The 25,052-nt window shown below is 51.5% G+C and overlaps 1 protein-coding gene across 1 annotated transcript; it reads right to left on the bottom strand.

Moving 5' to 3' along the window:
- Positions 1-11,466: 11,466 nt before the first annotated feature.
- On the bottom strand, positions 11,467-24,984 carry BRAP (BRCA1 associated protein). Its single transcript, XM_030460777.1, has 12 exons — positions 24,810-24,984; positions 24,477-24,635; positions 23,693-23,894; positions 22,286-22,475; positions 21,185-21,298; positions 20,661-20,809; positions 18,535-18,610; positions 17,834-17,972; positions 17,244-17,353; positions 15,506-15,595; positions 13,553-13,656; positions 11,467-12,272 (listed from the first exon to the last, which is right to left on the bottom strand). Exons 1-12 carry the CDS (start codon positions 24,889-24,891, stop codon positions 11,912-11,914), a joined length of 1,776 nt encoding a protein of 591 aa, XP_030316637.1. The 5' UTR covers positions 24,892-24,984; the 3' UTR covers positions 11,467-11,911.
- Between the last annotated feature and the right edge of the window lie 68 nt (positions 24,985-25,052).

Here is a 25,052-nt window from a genome sequence, read left to right as displayed (position 1 = left end):
AGCCCCGGCCCCGCGGAGGGGTCGGCCCGGGTCCGGTGGTGCCGTGAGGGCATCGCAGCCCCCGCCCCTCCATCCCCTCTTTTCCCTCCCCCCGCATCGTCCCTCAGGTCCCGCACGGTCTCTCCGCCTCTTGTCCCCCGCCCGCCGTAGCCCGCAAGGACAAACCCGCACCGCTGCCAGCCCGGCGGCACCCCCGGCGCGGCCGCTGCGGGCGGTCCGCAGGCGCCTGAGGGGAACGATTCCCCCCTCGCCTTCCTCCCCGCACCTCCCCAGCCCCGCAGCGCCAGCGCCCCGTGTTGCGGCCTCCTTTGCGGGCCGCTCCGCAGGCCGAGGCCCGGCCGGGGCAGAAGGTGCGGGGGTGCCCCGCCCGGCTCTGCCCGAGGTCCCGCAACCCCCTCCCGGGGCCGGCATGGAGCGGGGAGGGCGTGCGGGAAGGGCGGGCGGTGCTGAGAAAAAAAAAAAAAATAAAGAAAAAGAACCCGACCGTGGAGAGAGAGTCACAAAGTGAGAGAAAAATGGCCGAGCTGCCGCCTGCCTCTGAAAGGCGAAATGGAGAAGCCGGCCCCCCGCCTCGGCTGCCGAGCTGCGAGCCCGCTCCTCCCGGAACCGCCCGCACTGCCCTCCCGCTCTGGAGCCGCCACGGGAAAGCAAGATGGGGCCGGAGGAATTGGCACCTTCCATGCTAGCAGCCCGTTCCTATTGACATTTTTATTTTATACATCTATACACACACACACACACACATATATATCCTGCCCCCCCCCGCAAATTGCTGCAGCCCGAGGTAAGTAGTGTTTGCGTTGCACTGACAAAAGCAGAGTATTTCAGCCCAAGATGCCCTTTCTCCCACCACTCCGTCTGCTGGATTTGCCATCACCGAGCTCCCTGCAGAATTCCAGCCTTCAGCCCTGCCATGTTCCTGGCACCGTGGTTTCACCAACTCATACCAACACACAAAAATAAATCCTGCTCTGTCCTGTTAAAAGAAAAATTAAAAAAAAAAAAAAAATCTGTGTACATACAGGATTAGTAAGAGCAGATGTTAACTTGAAAAACCAAGAGCTAAATTGATTTATAGCCATGGTGACTCAAAATGCTCCGGGTTCAATCTATTCATGGAAATGCTCTAGAAATCCCACAGGATTCAAATGTAATAAAAAAGGAGCTGTGCTCTGGGGCGGGCATTATTTTTATTTATACACCTTGCTTGTAAAGCAACAGCTTTCCCATGCGGTTGGAAGAGTTGTGGGTGGCAACACACAATGGTAAAAAGATAACAAATGTTAAACAGCTCTCTGAAATTAACATTTCCCCCCCTTCTCTGTGCCCCCCCCCCCTACACTTCTGACTGTTGAACTCCTTGTTTTGCTTTTACCTCCCAGGCCCAAATCACCCCAAATCATCAGATCCTCCTGGAAATGGGCTCAGCACAAAGAATATTCCCCATGAAAATCCACGCCCTGAGACAGAGGTTGGAAGGGAACTCCTTCCCAAGTTGGAAGGCAACTTGGGTATTTCACAAGCAGGGAGCTGGGAGAGGGGGATCTCGAGGATTTCTGCGTTTGAGGAGTTTTCTGTAGGAGCCAGAACACCTGCAGGGCTGCAGGCAGCTCCCACAACCACTGCCACACATTTCAGAGCCATTTACTGGAAAAGCAGAAGCTTCTTTCACTGCACGTAATGGGATAACAAACAGCAACCCAGAGTGGCTAAGAAAAGACCTTTTTCTATATATACACACACACAGCACATCCACACACACAAACACACACAGAGCATAAACCCCTCTGGATTTAACCAAACTCTTTACTGGGTTATAAATTCTTCAGATATAACTTTTGGTGGTCCTGCTGGACATCAATGGCTCCAGGAGGTACCACAGGAAGGGAAAAGGCAGCAGGAAAGGAACCTGAAGGGCCAAAATGTCTCAAAACTACCTCAAGCTACAGCCACAGGGACTCAGTTCTTACTCAGTGTGTTTCATCAGTGGGCTCTGCATTTTAAAATTAAAGTTAGCAAGAAAAAGCACAAGGAACTCTGCTAAGAGACTGAGAATAACGTCTCCAGCTCACTAAATATTTGGGTTTTTTTTAAAAGGACATTACTGCAATGCTCCTTTCTCAGCTCAGAAAGTTTGCAGGGTGCAGCAACTCCTCACTATTTTTGTAGCAAAAGGTTAAGAACTGGTGAAGAACTTGCAGTGTTGTCAAGTGGCAGCCGTGCCGTGGGGTTCCAGTGCTCAAGATGGCAAAACTCCCGAGGGAAGTTCTATGGGCAGGGATGGTTTTTAGGACATGACATGAATATCTTAAATTGCTTTTTGGGGCAACGTTCCGTGCTTGGAAAGCAGCAGATGAGTAAGAGTCCTGCTCACGTCTGCAGTCATGACTCAAGTGCAGTTGCAGTTTGACTTGTTTTCTCCTTCAATGTATTCTTTGTTTGGTTAAGCTCTGTTTGGCTTTCATTGTGCCCTCCCTTTGCTGTTTGTCAAACTTCTTTGTAAAAAAATAAAAAAATAAAAAACAAACCCACCACACAACAACAACAACAAAAAAAACCCCACATTAAAAGTAAATATAGAAGTGACCATATTAAAACAACCCCGTGACCATCAGAGAACCTGGAGTTTGGTTTCCCAGCCATCTCCTTCAGTGACCACCATGGACCCTGCTCCTCACCTTTTTGTCATGAACTCCCCAAACTTCCAATTAATGGGATTATACTCCTGTTAGGGCACACATTCCCCGTAACTTTACCTCTCTGAGCACCCACCATCCCCAGTAAGGCTGCATTGATTACTTTATGGTCTGGCTCTCTCAGCTCCTCCCTTTTTTGTGTGTTCCCTGCCATTTCATCAACCAGTTGGGTTGTGACAGAGGACAGGAGACTCAGTGGGCTCGCTGTATAAATGTTCAGCATGCAAAATCCCCTCCTCAGTGGTGAGGAAAAGCCACAATTCCCAGTGCAGAACCTGCTTTGCCCTTTCTGTCCACATTCCAGGCTGGAGCTGCTACTTTTCATGTCAACTCCTTCCATTCAGCTCTGTGACTGCATGTGCAGGCTGTGTTTGCATCTGAAGATGAATGAGCCTGATAAGATCTTGACTTACCAGGAAGTGCTCCGTGATGTAACATTTCCTTGAGCTACCCTGCTGTTAGGTGTTGGGATCTCTTCTTCCTTGAGCTCTCCAGCATCATCCTCAGCAGGATGAGACAGGTGAGATGAGACCACGCACACAAGCACCCAGCATTTATTAGATTTATTGGAAGCCAAATCAGCTGCTGGAGGAGCTCTGTGTGTTCCCACACGTGCTTTCTCTCTTCTCTGAAGACATCTGATATTAACCCTAACCCTCTTCTTGGGGGCTAAAGCTTTGTGGACAGCCCAGGGATCTCCAAAGGCTTGGAATGATGTTAGGAAAACAAATCAGATCCCGTAGCACCCGAGATGATCTTCCCAGAGGGATGTGATCAGCAAAGCTGCTGCTGGCTTTGAGTGCTGAACAAACACATTGCTGCCCAAATCAGAAAGAGGGACAAGACATGATGGGAGCAAAACCAAACCCCAAGCTCCAAACCCACCAAACCCCAAGCTCCAAACCCACCAAACCCCAAGCTCCAAACCTACCAAACCCCAAACTCCAAACCCACCAAACCCCAAGCTCCAAACCCACCAAAGTGGGACAACTGCTGCCTGCTCTGCCTTCCCTCCCCAGCCCAGGCACTGCATAGGGTCTCCTGCAGCCCCCCCCCCCATTCCCAGCAGAGAGCAGCTCCCACCAGATGCAGAGTTTGATTGGGAACTTCACTTTTATAGCTATTTCTCCCCAATTTCCCCCAGCCCACTACTGGGCTCTGAGGGTGTGGGTGGTGGCAGCTCCTGCTGCCCGTGCTGCTTCTGCAACCAAGAGGAGATGGAGGGAAATGCTCAAGGGAGAGGTGCAGAAGCACCAGAGCTCGTTTTACCTACAACCAACATTTTAATGAGCCTTCTTCTCCACTTCCATTGGCCTCAGATGCTCAACGAGGGCATTTCCTTCCTCGGGAGGCAAAACTCCAGGAGTGCTACACAATGCTGTAGCTCCCTGGCAATCTTTTTGGGACAGAGCTCCAAACTGGGAGGCACCACCTCTGCCCAGAAGGCTGCCAGGTGGTCTTCAACCGAGTAATTTACACTTTTAGATGTCACATTTTTACAACAGGGAGAGGCGAGGGGAAGGGAGGGAGGAAGCAGGAGGGGGGTGGGAGGAGACCCGGCCTTGCTCCCGCTAAGCAGCAGCAGCAGCAGCAGCAGCACACAAAGCAATTGTTATGCCAAGATTTAGCTGTTAAATCCCTCCAGATCTGGTGCTCAGAGAGCATAAACAACCTTTGCCTCCCAGCCTCGTTGAGCTGTACCTCCACGTTTCCCCTGTGCAGAGCCACCAATACCCATCCTCTGCCGGTCCCTTCGCGGAGACAGGCGTGCCAAGAAGAAAGCCAGTTGCCATGGCATTTTTTTCCCCCTACAGACAGATGTCCATTAAAAACCAAGTCAGCCTCAGGTTTGCTTCACAGAGCTGCTTTCAGTCATTATTACCAACCCACAAGGAATTTCCAGCGTGCCCCCTTCACCTCAGATGTTTCGATGCACTTCAAGATTAATCCCCGGGGATTAGGAGGAAAAGTACAACAGAGCAGGCACAGGTACGTTCAAAGGAGAAATTTAGGACTATGATCTTGTTTTATGTTTTTGGCAGATGACTACCACATGATGGCATTTGGAAAGGGTTGAGTTTGTTACCTCTGGCGCTGGTTCCCCTGCTCACCAAGACTCTGTGCTAAAATCATCAGACAAATTGGAAGCGAGACGCAGAACTTTATCCTCTCCTCCAACGTGTTACACCTGGGGTTCAGATCTGGGATTTTGGCCTCGGGATGAACCTGTGATGCCAGGAGCATCACTGAGGGTTCCATCAATGGAGAAAGGACTGCAAACCCTCTGCATGGGGACCCCCGGCAGCCTCTGCTCCGGCTAACACACACGCGTCAAGGGGTGATGGCTTCTTCCTTGGTTACCAGGCCAGATTTTTATTTAAGGTTGGAAAAAACAGCTTAATGGATTCCATACTCCCCCTCAGCCCATCCTGCCTGTGGTCGGGGCCAAGAGCTCATTGGAGATGCCCCTTGGGAAAAGGAAAGGAGCTTCCAACTACAGTGCTGGCAGCAGCATCTCTGCAGGGCTGAGCTTCAGAGGGAGCAGTCAGGTGTTTCTGTTTGGGCAGCAACAGGGCTAAATACACAAGAAGTAGATGCTGAAATTTAACTGTGCAGTGAAATTAGTTTTCCTTAAAGAAATCATTAAGGAAATCCTCTTAGTAATGTCCAGGGAGGGTTCTCCCCTCTCACATCTGGGTCTAAACCTGGCAAGGCTTCCAATGTGTTCTTCATTCAGGTTGTGGCACTTGGGAAGCATGGGAGCTGACATTTGGGAGACATTATTACAACTCAGAGCCCTGCATCCAGGCTGCTTTGCAGCGAGTTTTCCACAGGAGCCTGGGGCTTCCAGGGAGCCAAGTCCCACAAGTGGAGCTGCAGGACCAGGAGCTCCTCAGAGCCCTGTGGAGCAGGCAGGGCTGAGCACATCCCCAGATGCTGGGTCCCCAGGGAGCACTCCCTTCCAGGCTCAAAGTCACTTCCCAAGGTGAAGCATTTGGATTTCTCCTCTTGGTTGCAGCCGGCGTGGCTGCAAATATAATAAAAAATATCTAATCCTCTTAACTGCTTCTGCAGTTTGACTCCAAGTGCTGCAGAGGCAAATGCCACTGCACTGCCTGCATTCCCACCCAGCTGCCTACAAACCTCAAAACCTCAGCTCTTACACAGCTGCCCATCCCTCCCTGCTGAAGGTGTTGGGCTCCTTGAGATGAAGCTGCAGGAGTACATGAAATGATAGCCAGGGGTGGAAGCCAGGAGGTCCCAGGGCTGTGCTTAGCTCTCAGTGCTCCTTCAGTGAGCAGGTAGGATCCTGTTAGGATTTCTTTTTTTTTTTTTCTTTTTTTGAGCACATGCCAGGGAGAACTGCTTGGCAAAAGTCCTCCTTGCTCCTCACAAAACCTCCACACTGGCAGAGGGAAACTCTTGGCATGGTTGAGCTCAGACAAGGCAGGGAGCTGCCCCTCCACCAGAAGAGCCCTGTCCCCCATGGGCCACCTCCCCCACCACATTCTGCTCCATCTCCCCCCATCTCCTCCAGAGGATTTTCCAAGTGGGACTCCACTGGGGATTCCAGCCAACAGCACCAGGAGTGTCTCCAGCCCACCTTAATTCTGCTGGGACTAAGATTTCCAGCAGTGGAGAGGAATTGTTCTAGGAGATGGACTCAGGTTTTAGAGGCTGAACAGATTTACTGGGGGTTTATTGGGGGTTTACAGAGCTCAGACACAGAGACCATGAAATTCCCATGGAATCTCCCTCACACCTGCAGTGGGAGCCTCCCTCACCCCAGAGGGAAGGAGCCCACCAAGGGGGGTTTGGTTGATGTGCTGGAGCAACCCCTCTGTTTTACAGGGCAGGAGGAGGTGCTGCTTCACTTAACAGCATCATCCACCAATAAGGACCAATAAACATCACAAAGTCACATAAATAGTGAGGGCAGATGGAGCCTGGGAGGCAGAGGTGTGTAAACAGGTGTCAAGAGCTTCATCTCTGCATCCAGAAAACCAATGTCCTACCCTGACATTGTCCTCCAAGGCCATTGCCACCACAAGGGACAGGGACAATGAGTAAGGAAAACAACCCAATTGCAGTCTCCCTCCAGGAAGGTCCCTCCTTAGCTGCACAGAGGGATTTTGTGCTCACTCTGGGGCAGCCAGGGGGGTTTTGCAAATGTTCTGCAATCTCCCCCAGCATTAGGTGGAGCACTCATAGCTCCCCCCCAGCCCAGGCTCCCACACACCCCAAAACACAACCACAAATGGGGGCTTCACAGCTCAGTTTAAACACTTCTGGGAGTGGTGGAGAAGAGAAACTGGCACTGAAGTGTCACCTTCAGGTGACAGAACAACAACAGAGACCAGCACAGCCCCAGGGATCCCAGGTTGGGAATAAAACACACACCTAACCCAGCACAAGCAAGCCCAGAGCCCCTCCTCACCCCTCTGTCCTGTAACCCAGAAAACCTTCACCCCCACCAAACCATTCTGTTACTAAACCTGCACAAAAGCCCCAAATCTCCCTCTCCTGGCAAGCTCAGCGGTGTCTGCTCCAAGCACAGCTCCCAGCAGCCAAGTTTTCCACTCCTTCCCGACCTCAGGAAACTCCACAAAGAGCCCTCACCTCCCCCAGAGCCAACTCCAGCTCCAGCAGCCCCCCAGGTGCTGCAGCTTTATAGGAGCTGCCAGCCCTGGAGAAGGTTCAACCAGGACCAATTTCCTGGTGGGGAAGTAAACATGGCTCAGACTGAGGCTTTTGATGGTGTTTTGTTTTTTATTTTTATTTATTTAACCAGCTTGGGATGGAAGGAGTTTGACTCTCCAGCTCCTTGTGAGAAGGTGGAAGGAAACCCTGCGAGTGTCTTGAGGTTTGTTGTGGGGCTTAATTAACCAATGACTTCCAGGTCAAGAAGGGGCAAAGCTGTAAATGCTGCTTGCTGCTATAAATAATGTTTGCTCAGGGGTGGTGCAGGAGCAGGAAGCATTAGGTGTGGGGTTGTAACCTGGGCTTGAAACGAAAGCAAATCTCCCCTGCTCCCCCTGTTGCTTCCTGCTCCCAGCAAACCGGTCCCTATTTTGCTGTTGCCCCTCGGAGGCTGAAGGGAAAAACTGCAGAGAGGGGGAATTTGCTTTGGGAAGGGTGGGCAGGGCTCAGGCTGGGGGATGAGGGACACAAATGTCCCTCCTGTGCTGTAAAACTCCCCTCTGAACACTGTGTGTGTCCTGGGGTGGGACCAGCTGGATGTGTCTGCCTTGGAAGCCCAGTTAATAAACCAAAACTGTCCATTTATGGATCAAAGGGAGGAGAAAAAGCAAAGCCTGGGAGAAATCGATGCGAGTTTCTCAGAGCTCAAATAAGAACAGACAGGTTGGTTGGTGTGGATCAAGGCAGGAATTTTCCACTGGGCCACAGGGAATTGGGGTGCTCCAGCTGCCTGGATGGATGGATGGACAGGGTGACACAAGGTGACACCACGTCTGCTCTGCTGTGACACCCCGTGAGGTTTTGGAGGGCACAAAGCAGAGAGGTGTCACCTCACCTGGGACTTCAGCCCCTACAAGGACAGAACTGGTGTTGTGGAGGGGATTAATTGGCATTAAGGGACAGGTTCTCCCCAAGAGGCAAATTAGCCCACCAAAAAACTAAGGAGTCCCTGGAGCTGTGTGGGACAGAGGGATGTCACCCAGGTGTCACCCCAAGCTGGGTGGCACCCAGGGGTGGCTCAGCTTCATGGGGTCCTCTGGGCTGGGCTGGCCTTGAAGGGGCTCATGGAAACCACCAGCTGGAGGCCTGGTGCTTGGGTGCCCCTTCCACCTCAGCTGATCCTGCTCAGAGCTGGGGCAGGAAGGGGACTGGGAGGGGACTGGAAGGGGACTGTCACCTCCAGGCACAACCCCTGTGGGTGCTGGAGGTTGGGGGGTGGGAAGCCCTCAGATGAGGAATTGCCTGTGCAGGGCAGTGATGGAGTCACCATCCCTGGAGGTGTTTAGAAGGGATTTGGAGCTGGTCCTCAAGGATATGATTTAGTAGTTAAGATTAAGGTGTTGGTCAAAGGTTGGACTGGATGAGCTTGGAGGCTCTTCCAACCTAAACCATTTTGTGATTCTGTGAAGAGCCTGGAATGAGGCAGGGACAGCAGCAGAGCCCTGGGCCCTGCTCCCCCAGTGTTTCCCCTCCAGGCAGGGGGACTTTGTCCCTTTCTGTCCCTGCTGTCCCCCTGCCTGCAGGTGCTGCTCCTCACCCCTCCATGGAGCAGCTGTTGGTGTGATTCCAGCAGCTTCCCAGCAGGAGGGACTCTGCCAAGCTTCCTGCTCCATCTGCCTTTCTCCCTGGCCACTGGAAATCCCACAGCCTCTCCTAGGCTCGGTCCCTGTCACCTCCTCCAGGAGCAGGTGGCACCGAGGGGCAGAGCTGACACCTGAGGCTCCTGAGAAGGTTTTTGCTGGCACTGTCCTGCCCTCAGACCCAGAATCCCGGGGTGGTTTTGCTGTGCTGCTCCCTCTCTGCCAGCTTGGGATTCAGGGAACCTTTTCCAGAGGATGTGGTGAGGGTCACCCAAGGTGGTGGGCACTGGCAGCCCCTTGGGGGGGAGCAGGTCCCTCCTCTCCTGCTCCTGCTGGGAGATCTCCTCCACGTTACTGCCACGTGGCAAGTGCCAAGGCAGGTTTGTCCTGGAGCTCTCTGATCCCACTCCAGGCACCAGACAGCAGACAGTAGAACCTCTCTGCTGTTCATCAGGGTTATGTGTGTTTCTTTCATGATTTAAAAAAAAAGGAAAAAAAAAAGAAAATAAATCTATTTTAAGGTTTTTCATCATAGCAGGAGCTTGGCCAACCTCAGCTGTCCAGTGCTCAGGAAGTTTGTTGCTGCTGCAACCTTTGGCTGTGGTGACACTGAGTCACCACCCACAGAGCTGGCCTGGTGGTCAAGTTGCAGATGGCAAAAGCACCACGGCTTTTTCCAGGGTGTCTGGATGAGGGGTAAAGCAGGAGCACAGAGCAGCCTTCACTGGGACTTTTCCCTTCACCACGACTGGGCTCAAGCTGCACCCAGGCTGCTCCTGCCCTGCACGGTGCCACTGGGGGGTGTGCAAGGGAGGGTGTCACCCCCCAGGAGGAGTCTGGTTGAGCTACAGCAGCAAAAAAACACCTGGATGGACACTGAGGGTTGCTTTGCCACCTGGGATGGATTGTAGGAGAAGCTGGGGAAATGGTTTAATGCTAAAGTATTCCCTGGGTGTTGCTTTTTCTGCACCAGCTGCACACTTCTTGCAAGCCAGAACCAACAGCCCTGCCCCTGCATCAGCTCAGCTGAACCCAACTTCACCCCAACCCAAACATGACCAAGAGCTGTTTATGTCAGCTTTGCCTTAGAGTTAAAAAGTGGAAGGCTTCAAGAAGAGTAAATCAGGTGTTTTTTGCTCTTCTCCCTCCCCTTGCAGTTGAGCACACAGATACTGCACGCTGCTTTCATTGCCAACTGCACTTTTTGAAAAGGAATTCCAAGGAACAGGACAGCATCTGAGTGTTCCACACAAAGCAAGCTTCCAGCAAAAGGTCAGAGGATCTTCAATGGTGTAAAAATATATCTTCAATAAAATGGTTTCTCTAGGACAGCAAGCTGCGTTGTACATCTCCAAGTCCTTTAGAGTCATTTACAGCAGGCAGAAGCCTGGTTGTACAAACCCCACACTAGAAAAGGAGCTGGGGTCCATTCCTGCTACAGAGCTAGAAAAGGTGAAGCTCCAGGTGAGCAGGGCAGAGCTTCTGCCCCCAGTGCCCCAGTGAGTGCCCTGGATTTCAGTGAGAAAGTTCAACACTCCCAGGAAGCAGATCAGAGTGATTCACCTTCCCAGAGTCACTCTGGTTACTGGAACTCCCTCCTTTCCTTTAGCCAAAAAGAACAAATCCCAGAAAGAACAGCCTGGCTGCCTGGGTCCTTGGCTCTGGTTTGGAGCTGAAGGTTGAGATCAGGGCTGTTCCTGGGGTTCCCTCACTCCATGGTTTGCAGAGACAACCACAGGGCTCCCCTCACCAGTTTTAATAAAGGTTCAGCCTTCAAATGCTGGGATTGCAACCCACCAGCCAGGGCAGTGGTGTCTCCAGCCAGGGTAAAACTGCCCACCCCAGAGCATCAAGTCTGGTCGATATTCGAAGTGAAAACTAACAGAAAAAACAACCAACCAACCCCAAATTTATCCTCAAATTCCCCTGACAGGCTCTGCAGACCTGTGGGACAAACAGCACTAAGGTTTTACCAGCCCAGAGCAAATGTTTCAGAGCCTGGGAACAGGAGACAAGAGCTGCATCTAGTGGCCAGGGAGGTGGGACCTGGCTGAGAGCTTTTAGAACACTGTCCTGGTGGTTTTCCTCAACCTGGAGTGGAGGAAGCACTGGAGGTCCTGGCAGCAGGGCTGGAACCCCCCAGCAGCTGGGGACACAGCCATGCAGTGTGCACAAACACCTGCAAAACCCCCTCCTTAAAGAGTTTCCAGCATATAAACCATCCCCACCCTCTGCCCCCCAGTCAGCAAGCACTGGCCCTTTAAAGGCCATCTTTAAAATGAAGAAACAGATAGTAGCAAAGTCCCTTAAAGTGTTTAATATCCCAGATTACAAGCCTTTAGGCCTCATTTAATTTCTTATGTCACTAAGATGGTCTCTTTACCACACCTCACTCCTTAATTGATTTCCAAACAAGAGTTCTACTCCTTGTACCAGCAGCTCTGCAGTGCCAGGACTGCACCTACTGAAAGGCAATGTATAGAATCTAATTTACACTGTTTATTAAATAAAACCCTTTCTTACTGGAGAATACTTTTTAATCCAGAACTGGAGGAGCCTCAGGCACTGGACCACACCTGCTCTGCAGCCTCCCCTCCAGGAATGCCACGTTTGACACATTCACACCCCCCCACCCCAAAACAGGACACTCTCCAAGAAGAAAGTCAAATGTATGACAGGAGGGGCTTTGGAAAGGTAGGAAGGCAAAACAGGCATTAAGATCTGCCTAAAAATAGCTAAATAGTGCAGTGAAATGCTTTTAAATACCACAGAGACTTCCAAGTGACTGGCAGCCAGTTTTATGAGCAGCTCTGAAGAGAAAATTTCTAGCTGAGCTTTAGTAAACTGGGTGTTCCCAGCCAAAGTCCCAAGAGGTGAGCCTGGCCTGCCACCAGGCACCAGCTTCAAGGGGGGGGGAGCAGGGCATCCTGCTTTTCACTTGCCCCTCTTGCCACGGCCTCTCCTGGATGAAGGTTTCCCCGTGGTCCCTGTGGAGGAGCTGGCAGATGATGCCACTGCAATGTTGATCTGTCCCTCCTGAATCTCCTGTCGGGTCTCAGCTGGGAGGTGATTGATTTTCTGTTGTGTCTCTAAGTAGAACATGACATCCCTCAGCTGCTCCTGGATCTCAGAGATCTGCAGGTCCTTCTGCTCACAGGTTTCCTTTAACACTCTCTCCTCCTCCTTCAGTTTGTTTTGCAGCAAGGCTTGATTGGCTCGCAAGCACTTGTTCAGTTCTTGCTCCTCCTTCAGCTCGTTGGACAGTTTGGCCACTTTGTTATTCAGCTGAGAACACCTTCCAAATAAAAGCAGGAGTCAGGGAAGCAGCACACTACACCAGACCAAACCCTCCTGCACCCTCTTTGTTCCAAATCCCCAGGGCAATTGGCCCCCAGCCCCACCAAAACCACCTGGAGCCTGGTTTTCTGGGAAAAGATGGACAAGGGAAGGTAACTCTGAAATCCCCTCCTGGATTTTTTGACCCAGCTGAAGGCTTGCTAGCTCTTGCTCATCTGTTTGGTGTCCCTGCACATGGACTGGGATGTTGTGAAACAGAATCCTTTCCTTTTTTTGTTTTTTTTCAGAATGTCAGGTTGGAAGGGACTTCAGGGGTCACCTGGCCCAACCCTTCTCACATTGTTTATGTGAGAGGTCTCAGCACCTTCTTGAGCTCTTTTGTCCCTCCACACTCAGAAGAATCCCTTCCCTTGCAAGTTTGGCAACTCCATCTTGTACCAAACCCCCACAGGGGGTGTGTGGGGGAGCAGGGGACTGGAACCTTCAGTACACATCTGCAACTTATGGAATCAGTGCTGAAAAGGGCACAGAGATGACACAGGGTCCTTGGAAAGCCAAGGGACTGATGCTGGCTCCTGCCTGCTGATGCTCCTGGGAACAAGACCCTGAAGATAGCAGGAGCCTCATTTCACAGACAGTGCTTCCCTGCTCCTAACAACTCAGTGTTTTTGCCCTCAGAGCTTGTTGGCATCATACACAGCCTCCTCTCCCCTCCCCTCAGCAAGGTGAGATGCAGGAGCCCAGCCCAGGCTCCCTGCTCTGACCAGGACTGCTGGAGAGGCAGTGGGGATGGTGGGAGGAGGGGAGCAGACAGTCCTCAGGCTTGACATCTTCCAGCCAGGCACTTCCTTAAAAAAAAAATAAATAAAAATCTACATTTTCCTCTGTGCAGGCTCTGCTGAGCTGCTTTTCTTTTCTCTGGATGTATCTCTGCCAATTGTGGAGCAGGCTGGTGGCTCCTCCCAAGCAGGCAGAGGGAGGATTACTGAATGCTAAACATGCAGACTGTGTAAAAAGGGCCAAGAGCCCAAAAAGCTGTGGTTCCAACTCTACAGGCACTTTCCATTTGTGAACACCTACAGAAAGCAGAGCTGGTTTTTTTTTTTAAAAAAAAAAAAAAAAAAAAAAAGAAAAAAGAAAAAAAAATAAGCTGTGTTCTCAGTATAGGGGTTTAAATAGCTCACAATTGTCCAGGAATAGCAAGATTTGTTTCTTTTTGGATGCCAGTGCACAGCAGTTTAATGGCTGCATGGAACTGAACCTGGCAGGGGGACTCACTTCCTTTCCACAGACTGCTTTTCTTTGAGCAAGTCATTCAGCCTCTGCTCCAGGCTGTCACACTTCTCAATGGTCTCTTTAAATTTGGTCTTCATGTTGTTAATCTGTAAAAACAAACACACAAAGCGATCAAAGTCCTCTGGGCTTTCATTAAGGGCATTCATTTTTCTGGAGTGGTTTCTAGACTTTGACCAATTACCATCCCCAGGTGAGAGAAAGCTTTGAGGCAAAAAAAGGCTTTATTTGGAGGAAGCCCCTCTGCCTTTGCAGCTCACAGCACCCCAAGGAGGACCCACGTTGCCGTGGGAGCTGCTCACACAGAGCAGCAACTCAGCCTGCAGATCTGTGCCAGGCACCCCCTTCAGACAAAAGCTGCATCAGATCCTTAACTTCTTACTGACTGCAGCTCAGCCATTCTTTCTGGGGCTCTTTTGTAGCTGTCAGTAAACTCCCATTTCCATCTCAGGGCTTCACAATGCCAGGGTTTTGCTCGTTTTCAACAAAACCTCAGATAAAGTATGGTGTCAAAGTCTGAAAAGGAGCATGGCACTTTGCTCAGCCCTGACTCAGCAGCTCCCTGCCATAAGGCTGTGACCTACTGACACCAATATCTTACTCATGCAAAACACAAACAGAAACACACGTACGTTGGCTTCCTCTTCCCCTCTCCCTCCCAGCTCCCAGCTCCAGGCTGCTGCTGCTGAAGAAAACCAGGCTCTCAGTCTCTAGGCACTGCACAGAACCCCTCACACAAGGCTTGCAGGAGATTTACAGGCAGAAATAACCATTTCTCCTCTGTCCCAGTCAAAAGCATGCTCGTGTGTAGGGGAGACAGGAAAAATGCTTTCCTGAAGGAGCAATCTGGATAAATGTCAGTGTCAGCACACATGGTGCCTTCCCTGATGCCAGAGTCAATGCAGAGCAGGTTTTAAGCCTTCCGGCCTTAATCACTGAATGTTTATGCAGCTGATGGTTAATTTGGGAAGTAGCCTGAGCACTGATAATGGAATACACTGCATGGTGGCACCGAGCCAGGCCAGACCGGCACAGAGCGAGTGCCATGAATAAAACTGTAAGGGCTTTAAACTTGAAACCATGTTTGGGGCATCTCTCAGGCCTTTCACTTCCAAGTTGCTTTGTGGCTCCTGTTTCCTGGTCACGTGCCAGTTGACTTTTGCTACAGCTTTTCCTTTCACAGGGCTCTCCATAAGGTTTCTGGGGCTGTTCTTTAGACCAAGGTCAATGGTGAGGATGTCGATGGTCACAATTCCTCCATTTATGATGCTACTTAACTGCAACTCCTAAATGGTTCATTAGAAGTCACGTGGGAAGTTCAGCTCAGGACCTGACCTGAAATCCTGACTCACTTCAAACCTGTCCAAAAAGATCCATGTAGAGTGAGAAGCATTTCCAATATTCCCAGAGGATTTCTGCTCCTGACATTTTGAAGCAGTCCTGCCTTACAGAATGCTTCATAGGAGGAGGCTCTGAACTTTTCCCAAAGGGTGAGGAGGAGAGATAGGGGATCAAAAAGAAAGGGCAAATCAATATGCATTTGGAGCAGAAAGACTGCTACCACTTTCTGCAGCCGAGCAAATTAAAGTCATATTGTCTCTGCTACACTAACCTTCCCTGGAGAGACACGTCAGAGGGAGATGGATGGCAGCAGCAGGCAGGGATCCTGCAGCACCACAGACTTGTTTCCACCACTGCTGCAGTTTCCTGAGCCCTGCATTTAAATCACCCTTCAATCTAGGCAGCAATCTACCTCCTTCTGCACCACTGAGCAGCAAATTGCCAGATCTCAGCATCCAGATAAGGGATAGGTTTGGGAGCCAATTTTCTCAGCTGGTGGTGAAACAGGCTGCACCAGGCTCCAGCTCCCCTTTACCCAAGCAGCATCCAGGGGCCTGTTTCAGCAGAGCTTTCACACCAACCCAGGGCAGAGCTCACCTCTTCAGCTGTATCCTTTTCTATCCGGACTATCTTGTTCTCCCAATAGATTCTCTGTGATTCCAGCTGGCTCGTTAGCAAATAGGAATACTGCAGACACAGGAGAGACACACAGCCCAGTCAGCTTTGCCACAAGAGTGGCCACAGAAGTGGCTTCAGAAGCCCAAAGGGCTCCAACATCCAAATCAATTTCATCAGGTGGAACTGAGCACACAGGACACCCCCAGTGCAGATCCACCAGATGTCTTTCACCAATTTGACTTCAAAAATCAAACCCATTAATTGCTGGAAGTCAAGGAAAGCCTTCAGAGCACAGCAAGGATCAAGTGCAAGTTCTATAAAGCTGTTCTCAGTACCATGCCAGAAAGTTTTTTTAAGATGAGGCAGATTTTTTGTTGTAGTGGCAATAAAGCTCTACAAGTTTTATACTCCAGAGGAAAATTAAAACATCAGCCCCCCCTGTCATGTCAGTCTGAGACCCCAAAGGCCCAGAATCCAAGGCTGAAGGGTAAGTGCATATATCCACCATCCCTGAAAGGAGGTCTCTGAGAAAGCATCCTCAGCTGTGTTTAATGAGGCACAGTTATTGCTCTCCAACAAGCAGGGCCCTTTCCAGCCTTGTTTTGGCATCTGAACAAGGACACCAGCCTTACACCCCCCCTTTTCCCTTCCTGGTTCTGCAAATGAGGTACAAAAAGGTTGGAAAACCTGATGGCTTCTTATCATCAGGCTAATAAGCACCAGATTAGGTGTTCACTGCAGAATTAAAGATGTGCAAAAAGCCTTGAACACTCTCAGTACTATCAGGGTGCCAAAACACGCTGCCAAATTCATGTTCTCCAGAAATATTTAGATCCCCTGAGCTAGAGAGGTCTTCAGGACTTTAAGCACCAACCTCAAGAGAAAAAAAAGGGTTAAAAATAGCCAGTTTAGCACCTAAGTGTTACTTCAGAAAATCCACGGAAAAGCAGCCAAATATTTATTTGAGCAATAAGCCTGTGAAGCCTCTCTGGGCTGCTCCTCCTCAGATCCCCTTGTGTTTAATGCGGCTGAACTCATGCTGCAGTCTGGCTGCTCAGCAGAGCACTCACTCTGAGCTTCTCTCTCTTACTTTTCCAGTTAGGAGAGGAGAAGCAGGCCAAGGGGTACAAAATGAAGCTTATCTGCTCAGGAGAAGGCAGCAGGGCTGGGATCAGCTGAGCCTCTCAGTTTCTTTGCTAGCAGAGGTAAGCACACAGCTGTGGGTTCCTGGGCTGACACACTGAACTGCTCCAGGTGACAGTGCCACACACAGCCAGGCTCCTCCATCGAGGCCCAGTTCCACCACCATGGGTCTGGTGGGGGATTCTGGGCACTTGGACCCATTTCTCTCTCTCTCTCTCTCTCTCTCTCTCTCTCTCTCTCTCTCTCTCTTTCCAGTGACCAGAGTGTCTGTATGAGCATAACCAGCTAATCTTCAACCTACCAGTGAAGACAGGATGAAACTGCAGCCAGCTTACCCTGCTGCATTGGCTTTGCAGAGCCAAGAGGGTTGTGCTTTTTGTGTTTTGGTTTTTTCTGTGGTTTTTTTTAACAGAAAAGCAGTTAAAAACATCCTGCTTCTGCCTGAAGATGATTGCCTACACGCAGGGAGCAGGTCTGCTGCATAAGCTGATGTAATTTTCCTGTCGTGATATCTGGATTGGAAACACTTCCATAGAGCAGCACAAAGCAGAGTCCAACAAGCTCAAATATTTACCTCTAATTGTAAGGCATCAATTTTCTCTTCCTGACACATATCTCCCTCGCACTCATACTGAACTATCTTCCCATCAGTTTTACTTGCAACCAGACGATGGACGTAGTTATCTGAAGAGAGAAAATCCAGCCACAGGGAGTTTTAGCTTAAGAACACCCAGGTTGCCACCAGTGGAAATACTTTATGCAGCACAATTAACCATGCAGACTGCTGCAACAGCATATTAGCAAGGCAGGAAGCCAACAACAGATGTATTTGTTATTTATCAGACTTTGCACAGACACCTTACAGGGTATTTATGACCCAGCCCGTTCCCATACCTCAGGGCAAATTGATGGAAAGGGAGTAACAAACATTCTGCAGAGACCTGAGGACTGCCCTGGTTCATTACAGAATCATCTTCTCCCTCCTCCATCTGCTACAGCCCCACAGAAACTGCTGCTAGGGACGAGATGGATGTTCCCAGAAGACTATTAGTACAGATACAAACCCCTTAATCTCCAAGCCAACTCTTTCACAAGTAGACTCACCGAGGGAGTCCCCAAAGCTGTTTTACAAAGAAGGTGACCCTACAAGAGGGGAGCACTGACCTCCAGCATAGTCCCAGACCCTGTGGTTGGTCAGCTGCATGGCATAGGTGTGCTGGGTCTCCTCAAAGTGTTTGTAAGCGTGGCGGCTGACGTAGCGCCCGCAGCCGATGTGCCCACAGATCAGGCAGATCCAAAGGTTCTGTCAACAGAAGGAGAAAGCTCTGTGCACACAGCACTGCCAGGTGCTGGCACCACCACGGTGGCCTGCTGCTGCTGGGGACATTCTTAGAAAGCCAACAGGGTTTCCTTTCCCTCCCCTCTCCTTTGTCAAAGTCAGTCTTGGAGGGGTGTTTAGAGGAGGAGGTACTGGCTCATCCCAGCCTGCAGGGTCTGAGCACCTGGACAGATCCACAAGAATGGGATTGGATAGGGAACAAGGAACCTCAGCAGGAGCCCAAAAGCAAGCTCTGAAGAGCACAGACCAGGAGGGACCACCAAGATCAAGTGTTGGCTTAGCTGCTTGCTCTCATGCTCCTCTGATCAGGCTATGTGCTGATACTTCTTTCCAAGAACCAGAAACGTTGGTCAGGACAGGAAACCTGGGAGGGCAGATCCCTTCCCATTCCTGATTCCACCTCAAGGGGAAAGCAGATACACCATGGACTGGTAAAATCAGCCACAGGATGAACCCTAAAAGCAGCTGAGCAGCTGTGCAGTCAGATCTAGTCTAGATCTCACTCACCATCCACCCACCTACTTACTTCTTGAACTCCACACTCAAAACACTTGTTCTCTTCCACGGGCTCAGGCGTTTGGCAGTATCTGCAGACAGGACACCTAGAGGGCAATAAACACCCCGATCAGACACAAGCAGCTCCAGCTTAAAATTAGGGTAATTAAAAAGACAGCCAGAGAGTAAATGCTTTCTGGAGTGGGATGCTCCTTACATGCTCACACCTCTCAGCTCACGTTCACCCCACTCAGATTTGCCTCCCTTCCACACCAGGCTGCTGGTTCTGAGCCAGTGACAGGAGAACAAAGAACAAATTCTTCCAAAGCCAATTGACAGTCTCAGCTTCATCTGGTTTTGCTGCAGTCCAGGTGTAGAGAACATCTGCAACCCAAAGCCTCAGCAGGGCTGCCAGCAACCTCAGCCTCTGCCAGCAAGGAAAAAAGCTGAAGGAAGACTGGAAGGAAGAAGGGCTGGTGCAGATGTGTTACATGGCTCAGAACATCACTCCTCAGCCTGCTGCCAGCTCCCCGTCACCTGCAGGGTTTTACACAGCAGCTACACGCTGTTGTAACTACACATTGTAACTCCAGACTGCTGAGGAGAGCAGGGAGGGAGGCACTGACACTTTGCAAACAGCCCTGAGGAGATGAGGAGATGCCTACATCTCACCCCAACACAACAGGTTCAGTCTCAGCCCTTCCAGGAGGAACATCCCATGACTGTACCCCAGGAAGACCAGGAGCAGGCACCCCACTATCATTTCTTTTGAAATTACACCCCTGTGCTGCCAGAGAGACAGAAGAGCCAAGGCCAGAAGGAAGCTCTGCCCAGACCCTAAGCACCAGAAGCTCAGCTGGGGTGCAGGGTTAACTGAGGCTGAGCAGCCTGCTGCCAGGACTCTTTATGTATTTTTCATTAGCTGCTGGATAAGCTACAGAAATATTCAAGGGAGGAGGCAATTGGATTGCAGTCAGCTTTCTACACAGACTCAGGCACTTACAGCCTCCCTGGTGCCTCAGCAAAGTGCACAGGGATTTTCTTTTCTCATTCTTCTGGACTGGGAGTAAGTTGTGCTTAAACTGTATACTAGATATTTAAGTGCTAATTTGGATCTTGCTCCTACACTGGCTAAGCTCCTCTGCTTCCAATGTAAACTGGTTTTGATTTATGGGGCAAAGCAGCTCAAACTTGAATAGCTACAAAGCTGATTCATTTTACCAAGGTTCTGTTACTTTGGCTTACAAATGGTACAGAGAGGGCTGAAATCTTCCTCACACTCCACCAGAGAATCAGGCAACCTGAGGTACCAGTGGCACAGAGAACACAGTGGAGAACAGCAGCTTTCTGCTGCAGGATCTGTGCCTGCCTGATGTGCAGCAAACCAGCAAAACAGCATCCAGAAGAATGCAAAATATGCACAACTGATAGCAGGACCTGTGTGGCAGCCAGGGGCTCTGCAGTCCAGAGCTCAGACAGACTGAAATCCCCATCTGCAGGGATGTGAAGGATGGGAAAAGCAAGAATAGGAAAGGTTAAGCAGCAGCAGGAGCTGCTTCAAAGGCAGAGGCAATTCTGGTCCCCAGCACTGCCCAGAGCCTGGACAGAGCAGCTGCCTCCCCCTCCCCATGCACTGAGTGACCCTGTCACCACCCCTGCCTCCCTCACCAGTCCTGTGTCCCCACACACTTGCTCTTGCCCAGGTTTTCTTCACCCTCTCCCAGCATCTAAGTGAGACACAAGACTGCAGAGCTCCCAAAGGGCCCCAAGCTCAGTAGATCTGTCTGCAGCACAGCCTCAGCCACACGGAGGAATCCAGTGACCCAACAGACACCCAAGGCTGAGGGGAGCAGGGCTGTGTCTGCATCCCAGGCTGTTTGCTCCGGTGTCTCTATGCTAAAATACTTTTAAATGATCAGCATTACTTCACAACTCTCTCCTTGCCTTGGTATTGAGGCCCAAGGGAAACATTGTTCAATTACATCTGGCGGGGAGAGATTTCTCTCTGGGAGTCCCTTAATGGGAAGAGAAGAGCATTAGAACTGGCAGCAATTCCTGCCCCCAAAACTCTGAGGAGCAGAACCAGTCTTGTCAGTACACAACCACCACACTCAAACCAGAATCCTAGATGTGGAGATAAAAAGAAAAGGCTCTTACGTGGTGTCCTCCCAGCGCTGCAGACACTGGCTGTGGAAGCTGTGGTTGCAGAGGGTGGTGAGGATCCCGTTCACAGACTCATCCATCCTCTCCAGGCACACAGTGCACTTGGGGAGCTCTGTCAGATCCATCACGGGCAGGCTGGCACCCTTAAAAGAGCAGCAAATTGCTCAGCACCCTCAGTCACCACACACGAAGCACCCACATCAGAGAAAAGAAAGCACTGCAGAGTTCCCCTGGGAGTCCACATGGTGGTGAGGAACTTGGAAAAGAGAAAAAGTGATCCACAAGGTTCAACAGCCCCCAGACAGGATCCTCCTTGTGGCAACCACCAGCCCCACTCTGCTTCCTGGATTCACCAGAGCTACTGCCCACAGCAGGTTTGGGTCAGAGATCCTGCTGCCACCAAACAAACTCTCCCAGATGTCAGCAGCACTGGATTGGGACACAGAGCTTTCTGCCCTCCAAGTAACATTATTAAAATTCTCTCAAGTGTGGAGGAAACAAAACAAAAAACAACTCACATCTTCTGATTTGAAGACTTCAGCCCTTTCCACATAGACCAGTTGGCAAACATCCTCCTCAATGGAGTTGAACTGGCGGCCATTGCAGGCCATGTAGAAGCTGTCAGCATCAGCCTGCCCAGAGCAGAGGAGGAGAGTGAGGAAAACTTCCACTGATCCAACTGAGGAAGAGGAGGAGAAATTTGCTGCATCACCTCTTCCCCCCTCCTCCAACCCCCCTGCCCCCAGAGGAGGGGTTTCAGACAGTGCAGCTTGGTGGTGGTGCAGTGAGGGCTCCTGGAGAGCTGAGCCCTCAGCAGCAGCAGCCACAGATTTCCCTCCAGGAGCTGCTTTGCCCTCTGTCAGCATTTCCAGTGTATTCCCAAAGCAAACTTGATCTCTGGGATAAATTTCAGAGAGCCAGATGGCAGGACACTGATATTGGTGCCAGGGAAAGGAAGAATTTAACAGGGGGGAGAGGATCCATTTCACTGGTCCCAGGTCAAGCACCATACCCAGCTCCTTAATAACTATTTCTTAAATATCCTGACAAGAAGAATTGGGTAGAATCCCAGACTGGTTTGGGTTGGAAGGGGCCTTAAAGATCATCAAGATCCAACCCCCCTGCATGGGCAGGGACACCTCCCCCAGCCCAGGATGCTCCAAGCCCCATCCAGCCTGGAATTCAACACTGCCAGGGATGGGGCAGCCACAGCTTCTCTGGGCAACCTGTGCCAGAGTCTCCCCACCCTCAAATAAAAAATTTCTTCCTAATATCCAAACTAAACACTCTCTCTCCCAGTCTGAAACCACTTCCCCTTGTCCTCTCACTGCACACCTCTGTCAAAAACCCCACCCCAGCTTTCTTGTAGCCCCCTGCAGATACTGGAAGGCTGCTCACCTTGGAGCCTCCTCTTCTCCAGGCTGAACAAAAAGTGAGAACATGGCAGGGACACATCTCCAGGTCTAGGAGTGGGACCAGTCCCTGCCTGCAGCCCCAGGAATGCTCTGGAGTGTTTCTCAGAGGATAAAGTGCAAGCTGGGCTACAAGTTTTGGGCAGGCAGCTCTCCTACCTGTGACAGCACAGTCCCTTTGACAGCAAGAGGGCTCCTGGTGCTTACCTGGGAGCTGAACTTGATGAGCACCATGTACTGGTTGGGAGTGGAGTCTCTGATGATCTTCATGTGCTCAATAACTTCACAGAAGGAAGCCACAAACTTCATCAGGTCGTGGCTGGTCATGGTGGCAGGGACAGTGAGGATGCAGAGCATGGCACTGCGCCGCACGTCTTCTTTCAGAGAGGTCATCTTGCTGAGGGGACAGCAGTGACACAACCTCACCTCCTCTGGGAGAGGGCAGGGGCAGAGCTGGGTACAACACATCTCCACGACAGCTTTGGCACCAACCTTAAACCCTCTAGCACATTTCTTGCTAGAGGAGAAGCAAGGGGCTGTGGGAAGCAATAACCCACTTGGGATTCAGTCAGGCAGCCCCAGTGAACAGGGGGTTGGCCAGGAAGGATTTTTCTATGAAACATTTGAAGTTGGCAGCTGTGGGTGCTCAGAACTGTCCCAAGAACCAATGAGCCATGTTTTGTTTCCATGTCAAACACCCTCTCGGTGTCTCCTGGCAGAATGGGAGTTCTCACAGAGTGACAGGGAAAGGCTCCATCCCTGAAAGCTGGGATGAAGCCCCCTGCCTCCTCCTCAGGCCTCTGCCAAGACCCCAGGGAGCACAACCTCATCCTGAGATCCCTTTCAAACATAAAATCCCAGACTGCTTGGAAGGGACCTTAAAGCTCATCCAGTTCCAACCCCTTTCCATGGGCAGGGACACCTCCCACCAGCCCAGGGTGCTCCAAGCCCCATCCAACCTGGAATCCAACACTGCCAGGGATAGGGCAGCCACAGCTTCTCTGGGAAACCTGGGCCAGGGGCTCAGCACCCTCAAATTAAACAATTTCTTCCTAATGTCCAACCTCAATCTCCCCTCTTCAAGTTTTAACCCATTTCCCTTCTCCTCTCCCTACCCCTCTGTGTCCAAAGCCCTCCCCCAGCTTTCTTGTAGCCCCTTCAGATATTGGGAGGTTGCTCTGAGCTCCCCTGGGAGCCTCCTCTTCTCCAGGCTGAACAACCCCAATCCCTCAGCCTGGCTTCCCAGGGAGCTGCTCAGCCCTCTGAGCATTTCAGTGACTCTGCTGTGGACACCTTCCAGATCCTTCCAACATTCCCCATCATTTCAAACACCATTTCTTTAGGAACTCACATTCATCTTACAGCCCTGGGATGTAACCTCAGCCTAGAGCAATGTCACCCACAGCAGTGGGGAAGGGAGAAAGGGGGAGGGGGACAAGACCTGGGCCAGCCCCAAGCTGCACCATTAACTCAGGACCCAGCTGTGAGTCACCCTTCCTGTTTGTCCCAGCCACAGCCCCGGGGTGATGGGCTCACCCTTCTGGGTGGAGGTGGGGTGGGTGTTGTTCAGGAGCTCTGTCCCCACCAGCACTCCAATTACTGAGCCATCCTTACTTGGTTTTGTAGAGGTGCATGATGCCATGAACGATTTCCACTGAGGGATTCCCACTGAAGAAGGAGATCTGGTCAGGGAGCTGTTTGGAAGGAGAATCTGGAGCAGCTTCATGCTCTTGGCTTTGATCCTCATGTTTAGTTTTGTCCTCAGCAGATGTGGCTTCTGAGGATTTTCTTCCTTCCACGGCAGCCTTTGGTTCATCTTTTTTTTTTTTCCCCAAATGAAAAGTTTCCCTGTTACTGACAGCACCTCGGAAACGTTGCTGCTCCCTCAGCCTGCACAGCACCCAGAGACACCAAAATACAACCCTGGAAAGCAGCAGCAGGAGTTGTTTCCCCTCTCTGCTGTTTCAGGAGAAACTCCAGAGCTGTCAGACAAGGGGGTGCCAGCCCCCAGGAGGACCCCCGGGCTGAAACCCCAACAGGGAGAGGTTTGCTGGGGAGGGGTGAGGAGAGCCTGGCACAGAGGCTGCTCCAACAGCAGCTCAGACATTCCACACAACCGAAGAGTTTCCATCTTGAAACTCCCCCTGGAGCAGGGAATTTAAACACCTACAGAGCACCCAAAACACCAACCACCCCCCAAACACTTAACCCTTTATGGAGTGGGCACTGTTTGCTAGCAACAACCAGCTCTCCTACCCAGCCCCCAGCACCCACTCCTCGGCTTCTCCCCTCATTTTCCCACCGCTGTGACCGACTCCAGCCCCGCAGCACCTCCCGACAGACACAACCCCCCCATACTCCACCCCGAACCGGCGTTTCCCACCCCGGGGGCCGGTACCTGTCCGTGGCTGGATGGTCTCAATGATCACATCGGTCATCTCCCTGCGGCCGAGGTGTTGGTGGAGGATGGCCGCCCTCTCACCGGGGCCTTTCCCCTCTAAACAGGAGGGCACGGAAGTCGGGGCCGCCCCGGTGCTTTCCGCAGCCATCTCCGGAGCTGCGTAGGAAGGAAAAGAAGCGGTGAGAGCGGAGCTGCGGCACCGGCACCCACCCGGACGGTGACCCCCGGGGAGATGATGATGAGGAGGAGGAGGAGAGGGACCACCCCACCACCACCACCACCCCCCCCCGGGGGTTTGTGAGGGAAGCGGAGCGGCAGGGAGGGACTCACCGGCCGCGCTGTAGGAGAAGGCGGCGGGGAGCGGGGAGTGCTCGGCCAGCTCCAGCCGGATCACCACCAGGGACACGCTCATCGGCCCGGCCAGAACCGAGGAGGCCGAGGGAGCTGTGAGAGCGCTTCCGCCTCCCTGACCTTTCCCCTTTGACCGGGTCGGGAGGCGGGAGGGGTGGGGAAATGGGGAAAAAAAGGGAAAAAAAAGGTTACGTCGGCTTCGCGATGACGTCAGGGGGCGGT

The sequence above is a fragment of the Calypte anna genome, chromosome 15 (genome assembly GCF_003957555.1).
Source record: "Calypte anna isolate BGI_N300 chromosome 15, bCalAnn1_v1.p, whole genome shotgun sequence".
In the NCBI taxonomy this organism is placed as follows: Eukaryota; Metazoa; Chordata; class Aves; order Apodiformes; family Trochilidae; genus Calypte; species Calypte anna.
The sequence above is the reverse complement of the archived record's forward strand: the minus strand, read 5'-3'. Positions and strand labels throughout refer to the sequence as shown.

Bases quoted from the DNA above. Each gene is read 5' to 3' on its own strand.
- BRAP (XM_030460777.1), bottom strand. From the start codon at position 24,891: ATGAGCGTGTCCCTGGTGGTGATCCGGCTGGAGCTGGCCGAGCACTCC. The intron at 13,657-15,505 runs GTGAGCTCTGCC...TTGTTTTTACAG, and splicing joins AAAAGGATACAGCTGAAGAG to ATTAACAACATGAAGACCAA. The intron at 12,273-13,552 runs GTGAGTCCCCCT...TTTATTTGGAAG, and splicing joins AAGCAGTCTGTGGAAAGGAA to GTGTTCTCAGCTGAATAACA.